The sequence below is a fragment of the Hyaena hyaena genome, unplaced genomic scaffold, assembly GCF_003009895.1.
Source record: "Hyaena hyaena isolate Hyena2069 unplaced genomic scaffold, ASM300989v1 scaffold_894, whole genome shotgun sequence".
Taxonomy (NCBI): Eukaryota; Metazoa; Chordata; class Mammalia; order Carnivora; family Hyaenidae; genus Hyaena; species Hyaena hyaena.
Window position 1 is genome coordinate 159,388 of NW_024081526.1, and position 22,728 is coordinate 182,115.

At 41.0% G+C, this 22,728-nt stretch overlaps 1 protein-coding gene across 1 annotated transcript in view; it reads left to right on the top strand.

The window, feature by feature from the left end:
- Positions 1-22,728, top strand: part of LOC120222591 (myosin-IIIb-like) — a 146,397-nt gene that overhangs the window by 118,997 nt on the left and 4,672 nt on the right. Inside the window, exons 8-9 of the mRNA XM_039220474.1 lie at positions 22,023-22,129; positions 22,504-22,550. Coding sequence (XP_039076405.1) covers positions 22,023-22,129; positions 22,504-22,550 — 154 coding nt within the window. The remainder of the gene's footprint in view (positions 1-22,022; positions 22,130-22,503; positions 22,551-22,728) is intronic.

Genomic DNA, 22,728 nt, shown 5'->3' on the forward strand with positions numbered 1-22,728 from the left:
TCCAACTCCATCCCACACTATGATTCCTTTTCTCACTACAGTCCAGCCCCACTGGTCGGATCTGACCTGCCTCGGGGTCACGAATATGGTGTTTGCATATGCTGTTCCCTCAGCCTGGAATGCTCTCCAACCCCCACTTTTACCTCTTCCACATGGCTGGCTTCTGTCATTCTTGAGCCTCAATTTATCTATCACCTTTCTGAGGAGCTATTTCTTTGGTTCTCTTTCCTATATAATTCCCACTAAAAACAACCTGCTTGTTTCCTTGTTTGCACTCACCGTGATTTGTAGTAACTTACCCGTTCAGAGTTGAACTCCATCACTAGGTGAATGAAATCTCCAGGAAGGCAGGGATCACGTCTGTTTGCTCACCAGTGCATCCCTAGGAACTGACACATGGAAGACTATCAACTGATTTTTGCTATCACTGTGGATTTAGGAATGTGCAGTTTTCTGCAGCGCTTTTTCTAGCTTTATAAAAAGAACAAGAGTCACAAATATGCTCTTCTCTTACTAAGTAATTATTAATATGGAAAAAAGTATTCATGAGTAGAAAGTTATATTCCAAAATTTTTTTTTATATTAAATTGAATCACACGAGGTTGCTGCTCTTATAGACCATTTGTTTACAACCAAATAGCAATATCATAAGGTTCAAACTAAGAAATAGTCTAATGAAGTGTACATAGTTTAAGCTGTTGTATCAGAATAGTTTAGATTATGCTTCAGAAACAAACACCACCCACACACCCCACATCTTAGTGGCTTGTAACCACAAAGGCTTATCCCTCACTCATGTCACACCACTGTAGCTGTGGCTCTGCTCTGTGTCATCTTCAGTCAAGGACCCAAGCTGATGGAGCAATTTCTGTCTAGATCATTGCTGGTAATTGTGGCACAGATTTAACCAATCACATCCCAGCTTCTACCTGGAAATACACCCTTTCAAAATATGTGTATTTCACTGGCCAGGGGAAGTCACGTGACCACCCCTGCATTCAACAGGGTAGGGATGTGAATCTTCCTAGTGGGAGAGGCACTTCAGGGGTAGCAACAGGAATATTTGGTATAAAAGTAATACAATCTACTACGGTCATTCTGAGTAACAACTGTTTCATCTGATAGTAGGTATCTAAATCTGAGATATGTTATATCCTAGCAGTAGATAGGATTAGGCTGATGCCATTCTTACTGTAGTAAGAATATCTACATTAGTGTTCTGACTTGTATTTAGCATTTTTTTATAGTAATGTAGGTTTATTGTATTTAATGAGAAGATGTGCCTCTAGATGAAGCCTCTAGATGTGCCTCTAGATGAAGGTACAAAGCTTATAGAAATCAGGAATTCTAAGAATGACAGAAATCTCTCTACTTTGTACTTTCTCTACTGATTAGAAAGATTTGGTTTGTGAAAGGGAAATAACATAACTATGAATCACTGACTTCTGATGTACTGTTTTTTTTTTTTTTTAAGATTTTATTTTTAAGTAATCTCTACATCCAGGGTGGGTCTCTAACCCTCAATCCCAAGATCAGGTATTGCAGGCTCCACCAACGGAGCCAGCCAGGCACCCCTGATGTAATGCTTTAAACTTGTACATCTTTAAAACTACCTAAGGACAGGGGAACCTGGGTGGCTCAGTCAGTTAAGCATCTGACTTTGGCTCAGGTCATGATCTCATGGTTTGGGAGTTCAAGCCCTGCATAGGGCTCCGTACTGACAGCTCAGAGCCTGGAGCCTGCTTCAGATTTTACATCTCCCTCTCTTTCAGTCCCTCCCCCTCACACTCTGTCTCTGTCTCTCTCTCTCTCTCTCTCTCTCTCTTTGGCTCAAAAATTAACATTTAAAAAAATTAAAACTACCTATAGACAAAATCCAAGGATGTTTAAGGAGTTGCCTAATTTGAGGGACAGGTGCATTTCTGGAGGCTTTCTAAGCAACTGAGTCTAATGATACGAATACTTACAGGCATTGGGTTGTTTGACAGCATATATGTTTAGGCTAATTTCATTCCTTACTTGCTATGTACTCTCTCTTTCTGCAAGATATAGATACTTACAGTGTGTAAGTTCCACAGACTTCTCAGTACATTTCGTGGGCTACAAAAGAACTGAGAATCAAGTAATAGACATTAAAGGGATGACATTTTGTGGGCATTGCTTTGAGTTTCCAGTGGGATTATACAAGACCAAAGGATCTAAAAGTCACCAAGAGAAGTTTCCATAAATGATAAACAGTATTTCTCAGACTTCAGATTCTTATGACTGTCTAAATGTCCTTCACAATGAAGTTCTTGGAAAGTTATCGCCCAGTAGGAAAAAAGCATGTAACTTGTCATCTGGCCTCAGCGTGCTCTGACTGGCTCATTCAAGCCTGAAGTGTAAGGTTTTTTTTTTCAATTCTTCCAGCCTCTTTCTCATGAAGTCAACCATTGATCTGAAAGTCAGAGATGCAAATCCAGAGAAAACTGGAAGCATTCCAGGGCCCACAAATAAAAAGTTAATTACCTAAGGAAAAGTACAAGAAAGACTTTTGTTTTCCACCAAAATCTCCTCCCCAGGCTATTAGCTATGTCGTACATGGGCCCGATCAATATATTAGCGCTTGAGAACCAAAGTCCCTTGGAATAAATTAATCTGTCAGGGAAAGAAATAAACAAAGAACAAATTAACATGTTTTAAGACATTGCTTAAATTTTCATAAATATAGACCTTGAGATGGGATGATGAGTTCCCAGGAGCCAGAGCTAATATTTGGTTGTAATTAAGAGTTGCTCTTTCATGTTTCGTCTGATGTAGGTGGGAAATTGCCCACGTGCTTGCTGAGTTCCTCACTCATGCTTCCTCACAAATGCCTCTGTTTACTTCATTAATAAGGAATGGATGTCTCACAAATTACACTGACACACTTAGCTTGTTTTACCTCTAGCTAATATTTAAAGTAATGAAATGCTATCCACATGCACACACATACCATACAAGCCAGTACTCCTTCATGAACAGCCACATATTGATTTTTAATGGCTCAAAAGGACCTAATGACCTAATCCATGAGACGCTAGACCTGTCTGAGAGGTTTAGGCAAAGGACCCCAGTGTGCTTATCTCTGGGTACAGGTGTGGAGTGTCAAAGCTAATGATTGTCGGGAAGGGCAATAACTGTGTAAGTTATTCATTCATAAAAAGCATGGAAGGACTCATTTTGATATGAGAACCAGGAACCCATCTCAAACTAACTTAGGCCAAAATATATTTGTTGGGTTTCAAACAATGTCATTGTCTCTCTCTCACACACACACACACACACACACACACACACACACACGCTCTCTCCCTCTCACTCCTTCCCTCCCCCCACCCCCATCTCTCAGTGCTGCTCACCCATTTGGGGCCATTATTTTTCAATGTTTGTAAGATGGCCATTGACAGCCCTGATCCTATTTCAGGGTCCCAAGGGGCAAAGTGAACACTCTGTTCCAGTGCCTTATCTCAGATCTCTTAGAGGAACTTCAGCCCCGCCTTGCTTGTGTTCCCACCCCTGAACAGATCACTGTGGAAAGGAAAGGGGATTTCTGCCGGGCCAGGCCTGGGCCACATGTTCAGCCTGACTTGGGGAAGAGGGAAAGGAGGAGAGATCAGCCACATGCAAATACCTCGAATGTGTTCCCCACAGGAGAGAGGAGGCTCTCTAACCAAATCAGAGAAGAAGAGATGTTAGGGCAAAACAGTGTCCACCTGGAGAATCCTTTTTCCACTATATTCATCATGTTCAGTTGCTAAATGTAGCCAGTTATCAGAAGGAGAGACCAAGGCAGAGATCTCTGTGACTTTACAGCAAGTCTGGCTTCTGTTAACAAAATCATTGCCCCCTCTCGGGTGGTGAGTAATTTCTTATCAAGTTCTAAACAAAAATTCCCTGGGGGTCTTGAATAACAGAAATGAGACACCTACATACATTTCCTTTTCCAGCTATAGTAGCTCTGTCAAATAAATTAAAATGATGTTCTTTTTACTTCTTGCCACATATTTAAGTATTGTTCTACTTCACAGAATGTATTGGCTCTAAATATCCTATTACTGACTATTACTAAGTTATACACAGGAAAAAGAAGCAGAGTATAGTACTTTTTTCATCAGTTGAGAACTTTTAAAATGCTAATTTCTGTGTTTGAATAATTTCATAACTCAGCACTCTTGAGAATTTTGCATTTCGGTAGTAGATAAAATCTGAATTGCATATTTTGATGTGAGATGCCTGCTCTAATTATAGAGCAATTTATATATTGTGAAGCTCGTTTCTATAATTCTCAGTACAAGGAGACAGAGCTGGAAATATACTCTCCAAAGCTCTATTATCACAGAAAAGAGACTAGTCTCTGAAGCAAGTAGTTGCAGATCTGGGAGGTCAGAAAGAGTCACTGAGTCTATTTGCCTTTTGGGAGCAGGATAAGCATGACTTGCACTTTACTAACCTTCACGTAGGACTTGCAGATTAACCCCAGCTAACAGCATGGCAAATCCATCAGGACTACGAACAACCATGTTCTGGAATGGATAGAATTAGCAGGTCAACCCTGTTGGCAACAAGACAAGCACCACCCTGATCCTTATGAAGCAGAGATTTGGCTGATTAAAAACATTCTGCCTCAAAATTACTTACATAGCATTGCATAGAAGCAGTACATTTAACCCGTGATTGGGGAATCTTGTTTAAAGAAAGGTTCTATCAGCAAGCGATATGTCGTAAGGGATTATGTGTTCTTGCTCGTTTATTTTTTTAAGGACAAGGGCCAGAGTCATTTGGCAAAATGGAATGCCCATCAGCCTGCTCTCGGGATAACATTTATTGCAGCAAAACTTTATTTGCACAAAATAGGAGTGTCGAGAACATTGGGACCTATGAGAATTCTACAGATTAGAAATAGAATCGGGAGGAGTTCAGTATTTCCTCTTTAAGGGTAGGGGAGGACAAGGCAGAATTAAAAAGCCTCCTACTACTCTGTTCAAGAAAATAAATAAAAGAAGGCACACTAAAGAGACAAGCAATAAAATCTTACAAATCTTTGAAAATAGTAACCTTGGGTACAGCACAGTTAACTTCTATATACCTTACCTTGTTTGTAAGAAAAATGTCAGATTCTCCCTCCCTGTAGCTTGAATGAGGGGCTTATGAATTTACTTTGCGTTGCTACAGAGAATGTATAGATTGAAGCAGGGTTTTTTTCTTCCTCTGTGGACCTCCATCAAAATGTGCACATTTCAAATTTCATGAATTGGTTTTTGTGAATCTCATTTCCTCACTGGCCCAAGAATCCTTCCTGAAGAGTAGAAAAATATGTTGTTGTTAGTAGCCTAGTGGATCTCCAGGCCGGTCGCATGGGCAGAGTCCCACCCATGTAGCAGCAGTGGGTACCTGGGTGACACCTTCCCTGGACACCTGGACAGGAAAGAAAGCCTGGACTAAGCCACCCCCTCCCTACGAAGCTACACTTCCACCAGTTAGCATAGATGCTAATGCATCATCTCCTGTGTCCCCTGCTCTCCAACTTTGGTCCAGCCCCCATGAACCAAAAATTTTATAAGGAAGAGCATATAAGTAGCCAAGTGAAGCCTGGAGGAAAAAGGATCACCCCTGGTGTGTATTTGCATCTGATGGTTTGTGGGGGTGTCATCAGACCTTGAGAAAGGAAGTCCAGCAGTACCAGTGTGCTCGGACCTTAAGGACAACGGACTGGTCATGTGCCCTGCCCTATTATTTTGCTGTTGTTGTTGTTAATCTTTATAACATTCCAACATATACCGTATTATTCATTATGCTTATTGTTTATTATGTTTCCCCCACCACCAACAACTTGTAAGTTCCTTGAAGGCAGAGATCTTTGCTCACTGCCACATCCCCAGGGCCTGGCACAGAATAGGCCCTGAATAGAATTGAATAAGCAATAAGGGGCAGATTTCACCATCAGGGAGAAAAAGACATGCTGACCCACACTCACCACTGGAGCCAGGGATTATGAGGGAGTCATGATTCTGGATACAGTATGATAACTGGTATTTGAGCTCATCCCACTGCACCAAGACATATGGCACTGTTGACAAGGAGGTCACTGTGTTTGTGAAATGAGTGAGAGGTCTTGTTAAATCTCATAATACTTAAGAACACCACAGCTGGTTCTTAGCAGAGCATGACATAAGCACCTGATGTCTTTTCACTTTACAATACTTACCTGGCAGGGGAGACACGAGGATCAAAGGGGAGAAGTCCCCACAGCAGTTGGGATCAGGGGCCACAACTCATGGCAGCCAGAGATTAATCCAGAAATGGGAAAGAAAGGGCCAAGGTCCAGCCTCTGTCCTCATCCACCTGGACTTCTTCTGCCCTCACCCCCCAATTTTTTTCAAACTCCCACAAACTAGTCTATCAGCAATAACTTAATCTCTGTTAATCTCACTTTCATACTCAGTATTTATTTCCAGGAGCATGAAAGTAACATTGCACCAGTGGTTTGGAGCACTGAACCATTCAGCCTGCTGGCCCTTAGCTTCCGTGCCTGTCCAGGGATCTAAGTTCACACCGACACTGATGGAACTTCACAACAGAGCTTATTCCATTTGATACCTTAGGCTGGCTTTCTCCAGCCTGCCTTGTACGCTGGGTACCACTGGCTGCTGCCCAAAACTTGGGCCTCTAGTTTCCCCATACTCTCATTGCTTATCTCACTGCTTCCCGGGTTTCCTCTCCTCTGACAACCCTTCTGCTGGCCACCATTACCCCTGAAGTCTTCAGTGGAGCCGCATCAGCAGGAGCTTGGGGTGAGGGAGGGATCAGCGGTGGAATCCACATCCTGCTCAGCTGCCATTGCTATCTATACTCCCTTCAGTCACCCTCTGTTCCTGTTGTTTGCTGACCTTATCCTGGTCACTTCACATTCAGTCAGTGTTTGGGTATTTAATTTATCATCTTCTCCATTCCCAAATCTCACCACCAACTAGAGAGATTTTTTTTTTCACAGCCATCCCATCTACATATCTCCCAAACTTTACTGCTCCCTACTCCTTCATGCTGATGACCTTCGTCTATTTTCCACCCAGGCATGTACTTCCATGGCTACATTGACCCATCAAGAGCTGCTCCCCATAGGACCCCAGCCTCTCCTTCCAGCTCTCTCACCCCTACCTTAGCTGCTTTTCCATGGTCTTCCAGGTTCTGCTGGCTTCGCCTCCACCTGCCTGCAGCCTAGACTAGAGTTCAGTTACTCTGACAAACACTAGGTCCTTCCGCCCACTGTGCGGAACACCCAAGCTCCAGATTAATCCTTCTTCCTCTGCATTATACTTGCACCCCTAAGAGTTATTGCTAAAAAGCCTACCTAGGCAGTTTTGTGCCACTCACAAAACACGAAAATATACCCCAAATTCTAGTCCCAGACCAAGACTCACCCTCATTCCATTCCGCATCTATTTCAACCTCTCCCCAGTCTCTTCAGTCCCCTTACTCTTCCACCTCTCCCACCAGTAGAGTGTGGGGGAGCAAGAGCCATAACAAAAGGGGCATGGGCTTTGCCACCCAATGAATCCTGGGTTCTCCTCTTTGCTTCTTAGGTGGGTAAAGCTGAGTAAGTTAAAACTAACTGTCTTCCATACTAAATCAGCTTATAAATCTTTTATGAAGTTTTAATGTGAGATTGGGCAGTAGGCACCAAGTTTGGATATTTTTACCAAACTATTCAAAAGAAATAGTCATATCCATTCCCAGGGACCCATAAGTCTAATCAGTACTGGGTTTCCATTGTTTAAAAGTCACATTCACATAGTCACACTTCTATACCTAAGAAAACTAAAAGCTTGCACAAGAACTATCAAAATTGTCATGACCCCAACTACAGAACCTTAAGAACAAGATTCATCCATGCCTTATGCTCTCAGTTTTTCTCTCTGGGGACATGGGTGTATCTTTTTAAACTCTGGTTTTTGTGACTGGAGCTTTAATTAAAACACTATGTCTGGGGGCACTTAGGTGGCTCAGTCGGTTAGGCGTCCACCTCTTGATTTCTGCTCAGGTCAGGATCTCACAGTTCATGGGATTGAGCCCCGTGCTGGGCTCTGTGCTGACAGTATGGAGCCTGTCCATACTTGGGATTCTCTCTCTCACTCTCTCTTTGCCTCTCCCATGCTCACACTCACATGCTCACACACTCTCTCGCTCTCTCTCTCAAAATAAGTAAATAAACAACTTAAAAAAAGTGTTCAAAACACTATCTCTGATAGGCTGGCCAATCTGGATATAAATTTATCCAAAGTTTAGGGTAGGATGATTAAAAATGGTAGAGATTCAACTCTAAGAATTGTCTATTTCTGCTGGTCATTGACCACCTTGATTTTTTCTCCAAATGATGTCCACTATCTGAATCAGCAGCCAATGTTATCTGACTCTCCTCCTCCTAAATCTGAGAGGGTCCTAGATCTTCCCAGTTACCTATTCCCCAGAAGAGGCATCTAGAATCTTGCCAAAAGCTTTATGAGGATAATTTCAGCTAGTGTTCATTCTTAACAATATCCAAAAAGTACATTCACCATCTAAAACAAAAACAAGCCTGAGTCCTTTGCCTTGCTCTGGCTGCTTTGTAATCAGAAGTTAAGATATTCTGAAGATTAATGTTAGAACGACACAATAATGAGCTAGAATGCAAATTCCTCTTATGAATTCAACTATAATATGATATTAGTGATTCTTACTGTGAGATTAGCAGCGCATTCTAAATTAGTATTGTAATACATCTTAAAGATCACATTGTAAGTTGTCTTTATTCTGTAAGTCTAACAATCTATGATCAAAAGAAATAAAATTCTGTATGTTAAATATTTTTTCTTACATATTTATAGTTAAGGAGGAGGGACACCCAAAACTTTAAAAGGGAAAAAAAAAAAACGGGCGCCTGGGTGGCTCAGTCAGTTAAGCGTCTGACTTTAGCTCAGGTCATGATCTCATGGTTTGTGAGTTCAAGCCCCACGTCATGCTCTGTGCTGACAGCTCAGAGCCTGAAGCCTGCTTCAGATTCTGTGTCTCCCTCTCTCTCTTTCTCTGCCCCTCCCCTGCTTGTTCTTTTCTCTTTCTCTCTCAAAAATAAACAAACATTAAACAAGTTTTTAAAAATAAATAAAGGAAAAAGAGAGAGAGAAGCAATTTAATGAGTAATGTCAGCCAAGTCATTGACCAGGTATATTCACTATATGGTGTGACCAGGTATATGCACTATATGGCGTCTATGACTGCCACCTCTTTGTACAGATTGTCATTGAATGACCTTAGAAAGTGAGTCCCAGCTTCTTTTTAAATTTTCATTGTTTCAGAAATTACAACTTAAATGATCAACTTGGGCATATCCTAAGTAAAACTGTCTGGTTTTCTCTTTTTAGTCACAGATCATACTACTGTGTATAGAATTCAGCTAAATGTGTTATTTGCTATGAGTCTTGCCCCCACACTTCAGGCTTCATGAACATGCCCATTGCCTCATGATCCAGTATGGATGTTCTGATTACCAGCCATTATCAAACTGTTAGACAGAATTCCTGGGCTGGTCCTGAGCTGGTCCCAGCCCAGACACCAGTGAGTTGTCATTATAGCCAGAGACTGACCTGAAAATGTGGCTACCTGGCCCAACTCTCAAAAACAAAGGACCCACTTTGCAAATAACATCACTGTTCATGTTTGTATCTCCAAGAAGGGGTCTCCATGAAGTTCTTTTTTTTTTTTTTTTTAATCCAGCTTCAACAGCCTCTTTCTTTCCAGATGGTGCATGGAGCCAAGCCTGTCAGAGACCCTTAGTCTCCTGCTGCCTTTTAATGCTGGTTCTTGATTGCTAATGACCCCCAGCTGGACTGGCTCCCCAATCCATTTAACCCCACTCTGCTGGGTCCCCAGCTCATGCAGGGTAAGAGACAGTGAGAGCTGGAAATGGGAAGGTGCCAAGTTAGCCAGGACCTCCCGCCCTTTCAGAGGTGGTGGCGCGTTTCCCGGCACCATCACGGATGTCCAAGATCACTCCAGTGGAGAGCTCCTGTTCATATGATTCTTTCTATATTGTCACATGAATGCTACCAGGTTTCTGATCGTTAATATTTTATTCAACTAAGCCAAGATAAAAGAGTCCCTGAAAGAGTGTTTCTTTAGGGTCCAAGAGTTGAGAAAGGCTGGAATGGATCCCCTGAAACATGTTAGCTTGGAAACTTAAAATTAAATTGCACTGGAACTGTCAGCTCGAATGCGTCAGTATACAAAGTCACTGCAACAAAAATTAATTTTGTTGTCAAGGCTGAAATCACTGTATACCATGGAAGATACCCATTTTCAGATATGCTGATAATAGCTTTAAGTATTTACTTTGTTAAGCTTGGCTTGTTTTTGTTTTTAATTTGTGATATGCTGGAATGTGCCTGTAGCTATATACCGGTCAAGTAACTCAGAGAAGTGGGACTTAAATGGAAAAAAGGTTGATGACATTAATTTATTGAGAGATTCTGAGTCCCATGGTGAGACTCAGGTCTCTTATGACCTCCTCATGACAAGATCACTTCCCATGAGAATAAAGGAGAAGAGGAGGTTGTGAGAGGTCATCCATCTGTGTGTACTTTCCATAATGGATTTTCATTAAGCTCATATCAGATTATAAGAAACAAGACAAAGAAATTTAGTAGTTCTGTATGACCTGGATGAACTGCAGTCTAAACTCTTAATCTGAGGAGAGAACTGAGACCTTTGTGTCTCACTATTTTTATGAATCTTAAAGGTGTACTGGATAGTTGGACCAAATTTAATTTACAGTGTACTACAGCATCTTTTTCCAAAGTGAAGCATAAAATGGGACAATAACCCAAACATGGTTATTTTCTTTTTAACTTTATTTCTCTCAGATACGTCCTCTTTTATTGGCTTTTGGAGATTAAAACTGAAAGAACCAGAGTAGTCTAATTTTTCACCACTAATAATGTATTGATTTCACTTTTGCATCTCATTAGTTTAATGCAAACAAAAATCACACCTGCGGTTTCATTTTGGTCTATTCACATTTTTTACAATTTCTCTCTCCCTCTCTCTCTCTGTCTCTCTCTCTCTGCCACACACACACACACACACACACACACACACACACGTGTCAATCATATGTGCATATAATTGCCCCCAAACCAAGTCAGTCATAATAATGACTGCTCTCTACATGAAAAAAAAGATTTTAGAATTTGTGAGCTTGGGTGAGTGTAGAGCTGCACAGTATTCACTTGTACATTACAGTTTTTGCTCTCAGCTGAGAAGGCTGGGTGAGATTAAATGTGATCTTTTTGTCCATCAGTAACCAAATGACCAAGAAAGGGATTTGGATGAACACCCCCTTTTGCAGCCTTCCTCTTCTTATTGAATGAATCGTATTTTAATGAAGTTCTGCTATAGTGATGGAGAACTTTTCTCCCTAAAGCCTAATTGCATTTTGATTGGTCTTCTTTAAATTCCAACAAAGGCCAGTCCAGTCAATAGCATTCATTTATGTCCGTTTTGAAGGTGAGCAGCTAGAACTCTGCAATCATAGCATCTTAAAGTTAGAAGAGACCCTTAGGGGCACCTGGGTGGCTCCGTTGGTTAAGCATCCGACTTTGGCTCAGGTCACAATCTCACCGTTCGTGGGTCCAAGCCCCCCATCAGGCTCTGTGCTGACAGCTCAGAGCCTGGAGCTTTTTCTGATTCAGTGTGTGTGTGTGTGTGTGTGTGTGTGTGTGTGTGTGTGTGTCTCTGCCCCTTCCCCATTCATGCTCTGTCTCCCTCTGTCTCAAAAATAAATAAACTATAAAAAAAAAATTTTTTTTTAAAAGGAAGAGACCCTTAAAGGGGCTCTTGGCTAATGGTTCTCGCGTTTTTCCTGTTTTCACACTGGTTTCGTGCAACAAAGTCTCATCAGGCTCATCTCTCACTATACATAGGCACTCGAAAACTGGGAAGGAGTATGACTTCAAAGATAACAGAACATTCATGATGTGCTGCACCACCACCCTTTGTCGAAAAATCACTGTATTAGTCTAACCCATTGTTTTACAGATGAAATGCGGCAGCCAGAAAAGTAAGCAGTTCACCTAGATCACATACCAGTAAGTTCCAGGAATTGAACTATGCCCAGGCCTTCCGACCCCAAGTCCCGTGTTGGTTTCACTCCAGCTGACCTCCCGTTTGCACACTAACCCCAAGATCTGGGACCAGGTCTCCAACTTAGAGAGCAAGGCGGAGCTGGGGATGAATGCCCCAAGAGCCCCTGCCACAAGGAATCAAAGACCCAGTCGCAATTAGTTTACTAAAACCAGCACTATCTGGTGTCCCATATCCTCAAGCATTTAAAATGTCGTTCCAATCTTCAAAGACATTCTTTCGTTCCATTTTTATCTGCTTTTACCCAGGACATTGTTTCCCAGCTCCGGAGTAGTTCACTAGGTGATTTGCATCTCATTAGGAGCTCCAGAAATGACATCTCCCAGCCTGCTGCCTGGCGTTGTGGGTCTGCTAAGTATCACATCCAGGTCTTAGATTTTTTTCATGTTGACATTTTTGAAAATGCTGAATTAATGCTCTTTTCTACTGGGCGGGGTTTGGGTGGCCATTTTGGCCTGAATTCCTGTTCCCCTCCCCCGCAACAAGGCCAAAGTTAGGGAACAGCCATTGTCAGGGGGATAGTACAGATGAAGTCAGTCATGAAGACATTCTGCTGGAAGGGAATATTGTGAGACTTCAGATAAGCAGTTTTAAATCTCCTAAAAGCAGAGAGATGGAACAAGATGCAAACATTCTGAGTGGGTAGTATGCAACATAAAACAAAAGGAAAGACACCCATAGCAACCCATTGCTGATTCTAAGCTTGTGCCCTTTAAACATTTTTTTACTAGCACCAACCTTCCTGACACCCCAGAGTTCTTGCCCTACATTTACGATTGATTTAAAAAGAGTTTAGTGGGTCAGAATGACTTTTCAGCTTTGTCGTTCATTCACACCCAAACCTGCAGAAGAGCACTGAGCAACGTCATACCTCTGGAAGCCAAAGCTAATGTTCCCATGGTCAGCAACATTGTTCTCTTAGAATGAGAGAAATGAGTTTCCCAGCACCCAGGGAAATCAGTGTCCACTTGGAGCGCGAGCCATGTGATGCAGCTTCAGCGTAAAGCACATGCCTGACAAGGCTGGGAGCCCTACTGGAGGCTGCGTCCCCTTCCCAGCATTTCTTCTGCCCAATTGAAACTTCCCTGACCCGATGTCAGCTTTTAAGATGGCAGCTAGCTAATCTATACAGTCAACCGAAGTTCTTAGGAAAAGGTTAAGCCGTTCGTTTTTCCAGCCCTGGCTGCAAGTTAAAATCATCTGGAAGGGGACAGGTGGTGGGACTGTGTTTAAAAGCAGTGCCAGAGCCCTACCCCTGACTAACTGAATTAGGACATCCAGGGGCAAGGGCAAGGCAGTTGCATTTTGTTGTAAGTTCTTCAGATGATGAATGTGCAACGGGGGTCGAGGACCACTCCCATAGAAGAAGAATTACGGTGACCCCTGAGGGGCACCCACTCTGCCTTGTCTGCCAGGTTTTCCCTTTGCATACATCATCTGTCATCTTCACTACAACCTTCATTGGGTGATCGTCATCGCCAGGTTCAGACCTCCGATAAGTGCTGGAGGTGTGAATCATACTCCAGTTTTTCTAAAACTGCTGTTTTTATTTTTCTTTCATGACACTGTTATTTCTCCAAAGTGTGGGACGTGGGCCTCTGGTTTGTCTGCAGGTCGATTTTAAACGGTATATGGACATGACCCTAAATAACACTGACTTGTGTAAAAGAAAGCTACTCCTTTATCAAGTCTCAGTTTATATTCTTCATATTTAGGAGAAACTCATAGCTGTATTAATATGCCTTAAATTCCTCTCACACTTACCTCTCTTTTGAACAAGACTTTTAAGAAGCCCTGAACATTCTTTGGGAAACAGAATCTAGCTCAGGTCTAATAGTACTGTTCTGTTTTTGTTGTATTTACTTTATGGTTTACATCTTTTTTTATTTTTTACTGTTTATTTATTGTTTTTGAGAGAGAAAGAGACAGACTGTGAGAGGGGGAAGGAACAGAAAGAGAGGGAGACACAGAATCCGAAATAGGCTCCAGGCTCTGAGCTGTTAGCACAGAGCCCAGTGCAGGGCTAGAACTCAAACCACGAGCCCATGACCTGAGTTGAAGTCAGATGCTTAACCGACTGAGCCACTGAGGTGCCACACTTTATAGTTTACTTCTATTTATGGCAAATGACCCCAGCTTTCCATTTAGTACAGCAGTGAATAAAGTTTCATTCTTAAATAAATGTGTTTAAGTAAAAAAAAAAATAGTTGATCTTAAAAACATTACATGAATAATACAGGTGTCTTGAATATAGCAAAAAAGGTTTAAGTGGTGGATGATGACATAAGTTTGAGAAGTACTTTCCTACAGCATGTGCTTTCCTACAGAATGCTAATTTTAAAAAGAGGCATCCCCAGGCCTGTTAGCAAGGGGGAACGCTCAGCTATCGTCCCATCACAACAGACAGACAGCAACTTGTTCCATCCATTTTAGGCCCACCAGGACCTATGAACTTTGCTGCTCCTTTCTGGCACGAGAGGAATCCTGAAACACTAATGGCTAATAAACATGGAGAGAGGGAAAAGACAGACACCATCTGCTCAAGTAATCAATGAAATGCAAATCCAAACGCAAATGATGTGCCATTTTTCACCTATTGGATTATCAGGCTTTTTCTTAAAGATGCTGTCCCATGCTGGTGAGGACCTTAGAAATGGATAATCTCAGGTATGGTGATAGACACAGATCTTGCTACTACTTTCTGGATGGCAACTGGGATGAATCATAAATAGAATAAATCATAACTTTTAAAAATATGTATACTTTGGGGCACCTGGGTGGCTCAGTCAGTTGAGTGTCCGATTTTGGCTCAGATCATGATCTCACCATTAGTGAGTTCAAGTCCTGCATCATGCTCTGTGCTGACAGCTCAGAACCTGGAGCCTGCTTCAGATTCTATGTCTCCCTCTCTCTCTGCCCCTTCTCTGCTCATGCTCGTCTCCCTCTCAACCACTGAGCCAACCAGGTGCCTGGAAATATACTATTTTTAAGGTAGGTTAATGTTGTGAAAAATACTTATGACTTTCTTGTTAAGTGGGAGGAAAAAGCAGTAGCAAATAAGTGATTTTTTTGTTGTTAGGAAATGTGAATGCATAGTCCTAGAAAAATATCGAAAGGATATTCAGAAAAAAAAATACTAATCAACTTTGTTTTTAAGAGGCTGACTTCATCTCCCTTTTTGGTAGACTAGTTTCCCCAGAGGTGTCCCAAGATAGGAAAGGCCCCGCTTCTATTGGAAACCTTGACAATAATATCCTGATTGACAGAACCAAAGAAGGGGACACATAGAACAAGTCTTGACAAAAGTAATGAATGGTCACCATTTCATTCATTCATTCATTCATTCATTATTTGTTAAGTGTATGTCAAGCCCTGAGCTATAAAATAGTTTTAGGGGAAGTTATTACCACTTCCCTAACTAGTAAGGAGAAAATTCCACACAGACAATTTATAACTCCACCATTTTCCACAGGCACTAATTTAACTCAGGGATATTTTCTTTGTAGCAATTTTGCAATTTTGAAGAAGATTGTTCATGACATAACATGGCAACTGGGAAAATTTGTAGCTTTCCTTTCATCTTAGAAAGGAAGATCTGAATTACATGCACCCCAGGAGAAAATCTCTCTTTCTGGTTGCCTGTGTTTTACAAAAGCCCACTGAATTCCTTAGTCCCTCCTGAAGTTAGACATGGTGAAGTGAAAACTTATAAGAATGTCTCAGTAAAAGAACAAGCACTGTACTAAAGGTCATGGCCTCGGTTTTGGGATTATGAATCAAAAGACCTGAGTTCTAGCCCTGGCTCTGAAGGGAGGCCAGCAGAGGGGCCCAAGCTCCCTGGGCTCACGCCCCTTAGATATATAAGGAAGGGGCCGAACCACAGAGATTTATCACCCTCCATGTCTTGACTTACATTTGAAAATCTGAACTCCCAGGGCATAATATCTTCCCTCCTATTCGCTGTCAAGACTCTGAGCATCCCTGGAATAGCCTATGCCTCAGGGTTATCAGGAGCAAGTGGTTTACAAAACATTGGGAAGGTTCTTCCATAGACTGCATTTTTAAGGTAATGCAGACTTTCTGCCAATGTGGTTCTTATTGTTAAGGAAAGATTTAGTAGGGTCTAGCATAGTGGCTCTCAACCCTGGCTGAACATCAGAACTATCCAAGATTTTTTTTTAATATCCATGTCTACGTCCTGATCTGGGCACCAGTATTTCTAAAAAACCAAACAACTGGTGTAACGTAAAGAAAATGACCCTCAGTGAGGACATTTGGAAACCTGAATTCTCAGCTGTACTTTGCCTCTAACTTGCTGTGTGATCTCTGAATCTCCTTGTGTCTTCCTTATCTCTTTGGGGTTAGCTGTCCTTCCCAAGAGGAGATGAAATAGAGAAAAAGCTACTTTGTAAAACAAGATTTGAGACATATAAATGAAATGGTAGGTGGAAGAGGCACAGATCCAGAAAAGACAAGTCATCTCACTGGAGGCTATTTCATTAAGTGTCATTGGAGTGCCGTGCAGCATGGTCAACTGTCATTGAGGAGAAAGATTATCCAGATGACAGCTAGGCTACTGTCACCTCCAGTTGCCCTGAGAACTTTGGTCACAGACATGAATGTACCTCCCTTTCTGCAGAGTTGACAGAACTCTGTAAATTAATTGCATAACTCTTAATTCTGTTTCGTGCCTCAGGGAACTATCTAGTAACCCCATATGGGATTTGCCATCTGTAAATCTAGAACACTGAACACTGTTTGCTTCAAGGAGGTGTTTTGCATGGCAAATGACCCTAGGAAAGCCTCATCCACAAAATGGCAATCAGAGAGATCAGCGGTCTTATCACTCAGAACATATTCCTGCCTGCTGAGGGCCTATAGGAAGGGTGCATATGACCATGGTTCTCCTGGTGTGCCCTCTCCCTTTCCTCCTACGAGCCCTGCCCATTGCCTGTCCATTCCTTGGGGGCCCAGAGTCCATACTGCCCCACTAAGCAGGGGGATAGTTGGGCTATATGCCCCATCCTGCCTTCACTGGGGTTGTCCTTCCCTTACTATGACCCTGCTAGGAAATGGATCAGAATGGCACATCCATAATGGGTGATAAAAACTGAAATCCTGAGTGTTAGCGGACAGTGTGGAGGAAGGGCATTTGTAGCCAAAATAGCTATAATTCAGCAAGTCAATTAGAGCAGAGGAATTAGTTTCCTTCTTCATCTCTGCGACCCTAGGAGGGAAGAAAAGGCCTTGTTTGTGACTTGAAAATTTTGCTTGTGAATGAAGGTGGTCAGATTTAACAACAAAAACTACAGAACACCCAGATAGATTTGAATTTCAAATGAATAACTGATCACTTTTTAATACAAGTATGTTCTAAATATCGCACAGGATTTTAACAGATTAAAAAAAGTATTGGTTGTTTATCTGAAATCCAGATTCAATTGGGTGTTCCGTATTTGATCTGGCAAGCTCTAGCTTGGGATATACCTGCATGTTTGATAAAAAGAACTGGAATATGAAATTTCCAAACCAGTTGTTTGAAGTTATGTGACGAAGCCATCACCTGAATTCAGCTGTTAGTCTCTCACCAAGGGCTGAGCCAGCTGTGCAGCTGCAGAGTAGGATGCTTTGGGGTTAGAGAGCAGAAGTGCGCCTGTCCCAGTGCTCCTCATTGAGGCCCCATTTACATTTCTTCCATTCTATGACAGATGTGTCTCCTGTTTATTACAAAGTTCTGTGTCAACTCAGAAGAGAAAGCTGTGTTCAAGGTCTCAAATATGAAATCAAAAGGTGCAAGGGGAAAAGAAGGTGCAAGGATCCTTGAAAGGGAAAGAGACCAATGTTAAATGGTACTCGTGACGTGATATACTTTCAAAAAGCTTTATGGGGAGGTAGTCCCCAGAGTATTACAAACTGGAGAGTTTGGCTTGATTTACAAACATTTATGTAAAGTAAGAATAGGCCACTTGCAGAATACTAACATTATTGTCTTCAAAGAACTCATATATTGATGTTTATCTTTAAACTTGAATTGCCTATTTTGTCTACATAAATAAATCAAATGAACTAGGTAATTGCCAGATTGTTTTGTGTCTCTGACTAGCAAACTGATTGGCCCAAAAGACAGGGGTTCTGGCTTCCACTCTGCTACTTACAGATTTACCTTTCTTAGCCTATAGGTTCTTCATCTACTGAATCAAAGAATAATTTTGCCCTACATGCTTCATTAATTTTTTTTTAATTCTTAAAGGAAAAAAAAACTTCTCGATGTGCATACACATTTAGATTTCATCAATGTCCTATATGCTGTTTAAATGTGCTTCTTTTCCCAAATTTTGAATTTTCACCTATCAACAGCACACCTTAAATTTATCCTTGTTGGTTACTTTCATAGATGATATCATGTTCACATCTCAGAATTAACTTCTCCCTGATTGGGAGAATATTTATCATCTTTCTAGCTTTTTTCCACTGCAAAAAAAAAATGTTACACCATCATACAAATTGACTTTTTTTTCTTCTTCTGGTTGACTTCATTGTGACATGATTCTTGGAACAAGTTACTTAGGTTGTATCATTTATCAGGAGGGGTGGAGCCTATGGCCTCATCTGTGTACGTGGGGCCACTCCCACATTGTCGTTTGGTCTTTGATTTATCCTAATAGAAAGGCAGTGCTAGTTGTCTTAGTTGAAGTTTTCTGTCAGGATAGGCTAACCATTTTTCAATATCTTGTTTCATTAATTGTATGTTTCAACATATATGATTATTTCTCCATCTTTCTCTCATCTCAGGCTTCCCAAGTTATGGATGGTAGACTTTGTGTGTATATATTTTTTAATTTGTTTTTAGCTTTCCATTTCACTTCCTTTCATCTTAGTTTTGTTACTGTCCATCATATAGAATATTTTACTCTAGTATAATTGGACCCATCCTTGTCATTAATATTTTCTTCCACAGTTAAAATAGTCTATTTCATTTCCCTTTAAAGTTTTTATAGGAATTTTTACAATGTTTAACTTTATAACTCATCTGGAATTTATTGTGGCCTGTGAGAATCAAAAAGCATACTGAGAAAAGTAAAAGAGTTAAAATTTTTTAACACTAATGAGTCCAACAGCACTAATTTATAACAAGTCACTAACGAGTCCAACAGCACTAATTTATAACAAGTCACTTAACCTCTTCAGACTCCATGCCTTCTAGGGGCGCTTGGGTGGCTCAGTCGGTTGAGTGTCCAACTTTGGCTCAGGCCATGATCTCATGGTTTGTGGGTTCGAGCCCCACATCGGGCTCTGTGCTGACAGCCAGCTCAGAGCCGGGAGCTGTTTCAGATTCTGTGTCTCCCTCTCTCTGACCCTCCCCTGCTCGTGCTGTCTCTCTCTCTCTCTCTCAGAAATAAATAAAACATTTAAAAAAAAAAAAGACTAAAAAAAAAAAAAAAAAGACTCAATGCCCTCTGCTAGACTGAAGGCAGGGACCTTGTCTTAATTTTTCTTTGTTTTCTCCACAATATCCAGCAAAGTACCTTACATATAGGATAAACTTTATAAGGTCTATATTTAAGTTACATTTTTGTATATTACTATCAAATTATTCCAAAAGCATTTATTAAATAATGATTCATTTCCCAAGTATTTATTTGGTTGCTTATTATTTGTCACATATCAGTGATACTCAGATTTGTTCCAATGGCAAAACACTTGGAAGTTATGGCACTCTGTAAAACATTGTGAAACATGGAAATATTTAAGTTAAAATAATTAAAATGGAAATTTGATGCAAAATCAGACACCAGCTTACACTAGATTCTAGTATAGTATAGATGCCATCAGATTTTTTTTTTTAATTTATGGGAGAAATGCTAAAATTGAGAAAATTCTGCCCAATAACTTAATTCCTAAGCTCAAAAAATCAAGAAAAGAATTCCCACCCATGAAATAAATTCATCGAGAGCAAAAATTGAGAACCACATCTTATATTAAGCATCCCCAGTTGAGAATATAAATAAAAGCTTCTGATCAAATGTAAACATTATATGAAGTCCAGCTGAACTGGGCTGAACTCCAGATGAACTCAGAAACTATTTAAGATCAGTCTCTCGAGTTTTCAAGGTTGGAATTTCCATAATATTAGGAAGTCTAAGGGAGAATAGATGTCAGATCTCCAGTGCATGTTCACACCAGCAACTTTAATTCTATACACTTCTTTTCATTAATCTATAAATCAGAGGAGGTGAGACAGGGTACTTCGTGTCCTACCATATTACAGCATATGGACTTCACAAAGCAAGCAGGCAGTAGGTATGTTGGACGTGTCAGAAAGAACCCATATCAATTCTGGATTCCTTGTACTCTGAGGATGATGCCCGTCCAAGAGACTGGAGTCCTGCCCTCTACACATACTTCCTGAAGATGTGGACAGGGATATCTTTAATGGCTACTGGAACCCTCTGCAAGCAACATGGCACAACGGAGCTTACTTTTACTTAGATCTTAGCTTACAAAAAAGTTTCTTGTTAAGAAAGACAATATGCTATAGTTTTAAAAAGAATGCCAGACAGGAGGTAAGAGTCTAGGGTTGGGTCCTCACTCTCCCATTTCATCTGGGATGAGTCATTCAACATTTGTGGGCCTCAGTTTTCTTTTCCAAACAAACAAAAAAATATAGAAAATAGGCATTTAGAATAAATAGTTCCTAAAGCCTTGTATGGTTCTAATAGTCTTGGCCAATATAGATATATTCCAGTTCAAGAAAAGTAAAGGTGCAAAATTTCATACTTAGGAAACTGATAATTTGCTATTCATAATGGTCCTTGCTGAGTCATTCTTCAGTTAGAAAATTCCCCCAGAATTTCCCTAAATAGTAAGAACCTCTAGTGAAGTCAAACAGTGATTCCAAGTACAAATCCACAACCCTGTTTTAAGAATAGGATATACACTTGGTCCAGGAAAGTGATAACTCTTCTCTGGACTGTAACATTCATGAACAATATTCTGTGGCAGCTCTGGGGTGTGTGTGTGTGTGTGTGTGTGTGTGTGTGTGCGCGCGCGCACGCACACGCACGCAGGAAGTTAAAACTGCTAAATCCTGATTCAGATATAGTGCCAAAAGGACAGCAAATTCTGCAAAAATCATCTGCTTAGAAGGGAAATAAATCATGACTTCATTAGACACGTGGTTTCTTAATCTCCAATTCACTCTTGGTCCAGGGTTCTGAAATCAGGGTTAACACGGAGAGGCTGCTCTGTGAAATTATGCAATTATCTTTTCCCCTTCTCCTTTACGCTCTCTCCAGAGATTGCATGGATCAATGGTATTGTTCAAAGCATTTCAGTAAATACTAGCTCAAGCCATTTTCCCTCCGAAATGTATCCCACCAAAAGGTTTGCTTCTCATCTACCCAAGAGTGTGTGTGCTCCAGATGTCTTTGAACCCTCACTGTAGGATGTGGTGCAGACTATCCCGGATTGCCTTCATTGTCCTGAGTTATCCCACGAAGATAGTACTCTGTACTCTACAAAGGCTGACCACCAACCTCTACTTCCCAGGCATGGACGAACCATTTGCTTTCTGTCACTCTTGACTGCTGATTTAGGTAAGAGAGATGAAGGCAAAGTTACAGACAGTGGCCCTTGTTTACACGTATCAATTCCTATGTGTGTGTGTATGTGTTTTAGGATGACATTTCCGCCAATATCAGCAGAGCTCTAACATGCCCATTAAAATGAGACACAGTTTCCACTAAGTGCGTTTATGTGAAGAGCAGTTTTTACCTCATTTTCCCAATACCTCAGATGGTTTACAGTAAAGTTTTGCTGTCTCATTGCAGTTTCAGAAAATGGTCTTGTACAGAAGCAGCGAACACCTCACCGAAGATGTCAGCAGCCCAAAATGTTGAGTAGCCCTGAGGACACCATGTACTATAACCAGTTAAATGTGAGTTCAAAGTGGCCATAAAGCTGTTTCACTGGCTTTGTTTCCAGTTAATAATTCTGTTATTAATACCTGTTCCAGCCCCTCCAGCCCCACCCCCACTCTCTTATGCTCTCTTCTTGAACATGTGCTTAGGCTCTTTATCTGTTGCTTTCATGTCAGGATGTCTGCCTTCACGGTGAATAATTGATGTGGTTTATCAAAGACGAGCAAGATGCATGCTTCATCAGGCTCACTTGAGCCCTTTGATCAAAAAAATTATGCTGTGACTTCTGATATTATCAGCATCTGCTTGCATTCAACACAAAATCACTTTGAATTAAAAATTAACGACTTGCTGCTTTGCTTTGACTGTGTGTTCTTGGCCCTCTCCACAGGGAACTCTAGAATATCAAGGGAGCAAAAGGAAGCCAAGAAAACTTGGGTAAATATCTGTCTTCTTAGTTCTAAGCAACTGTAAACAGAAGGGGTCCTTTGTGATATTACAGAAAGTGCAAAACTTTCCAGAGGAGCTTCTAAAAATATGCAAATAGGGATATCACCACTATTATTGACACTGGAAACTACTTTTCACAGTAGCAACTATATAAAACTTGAGTCTA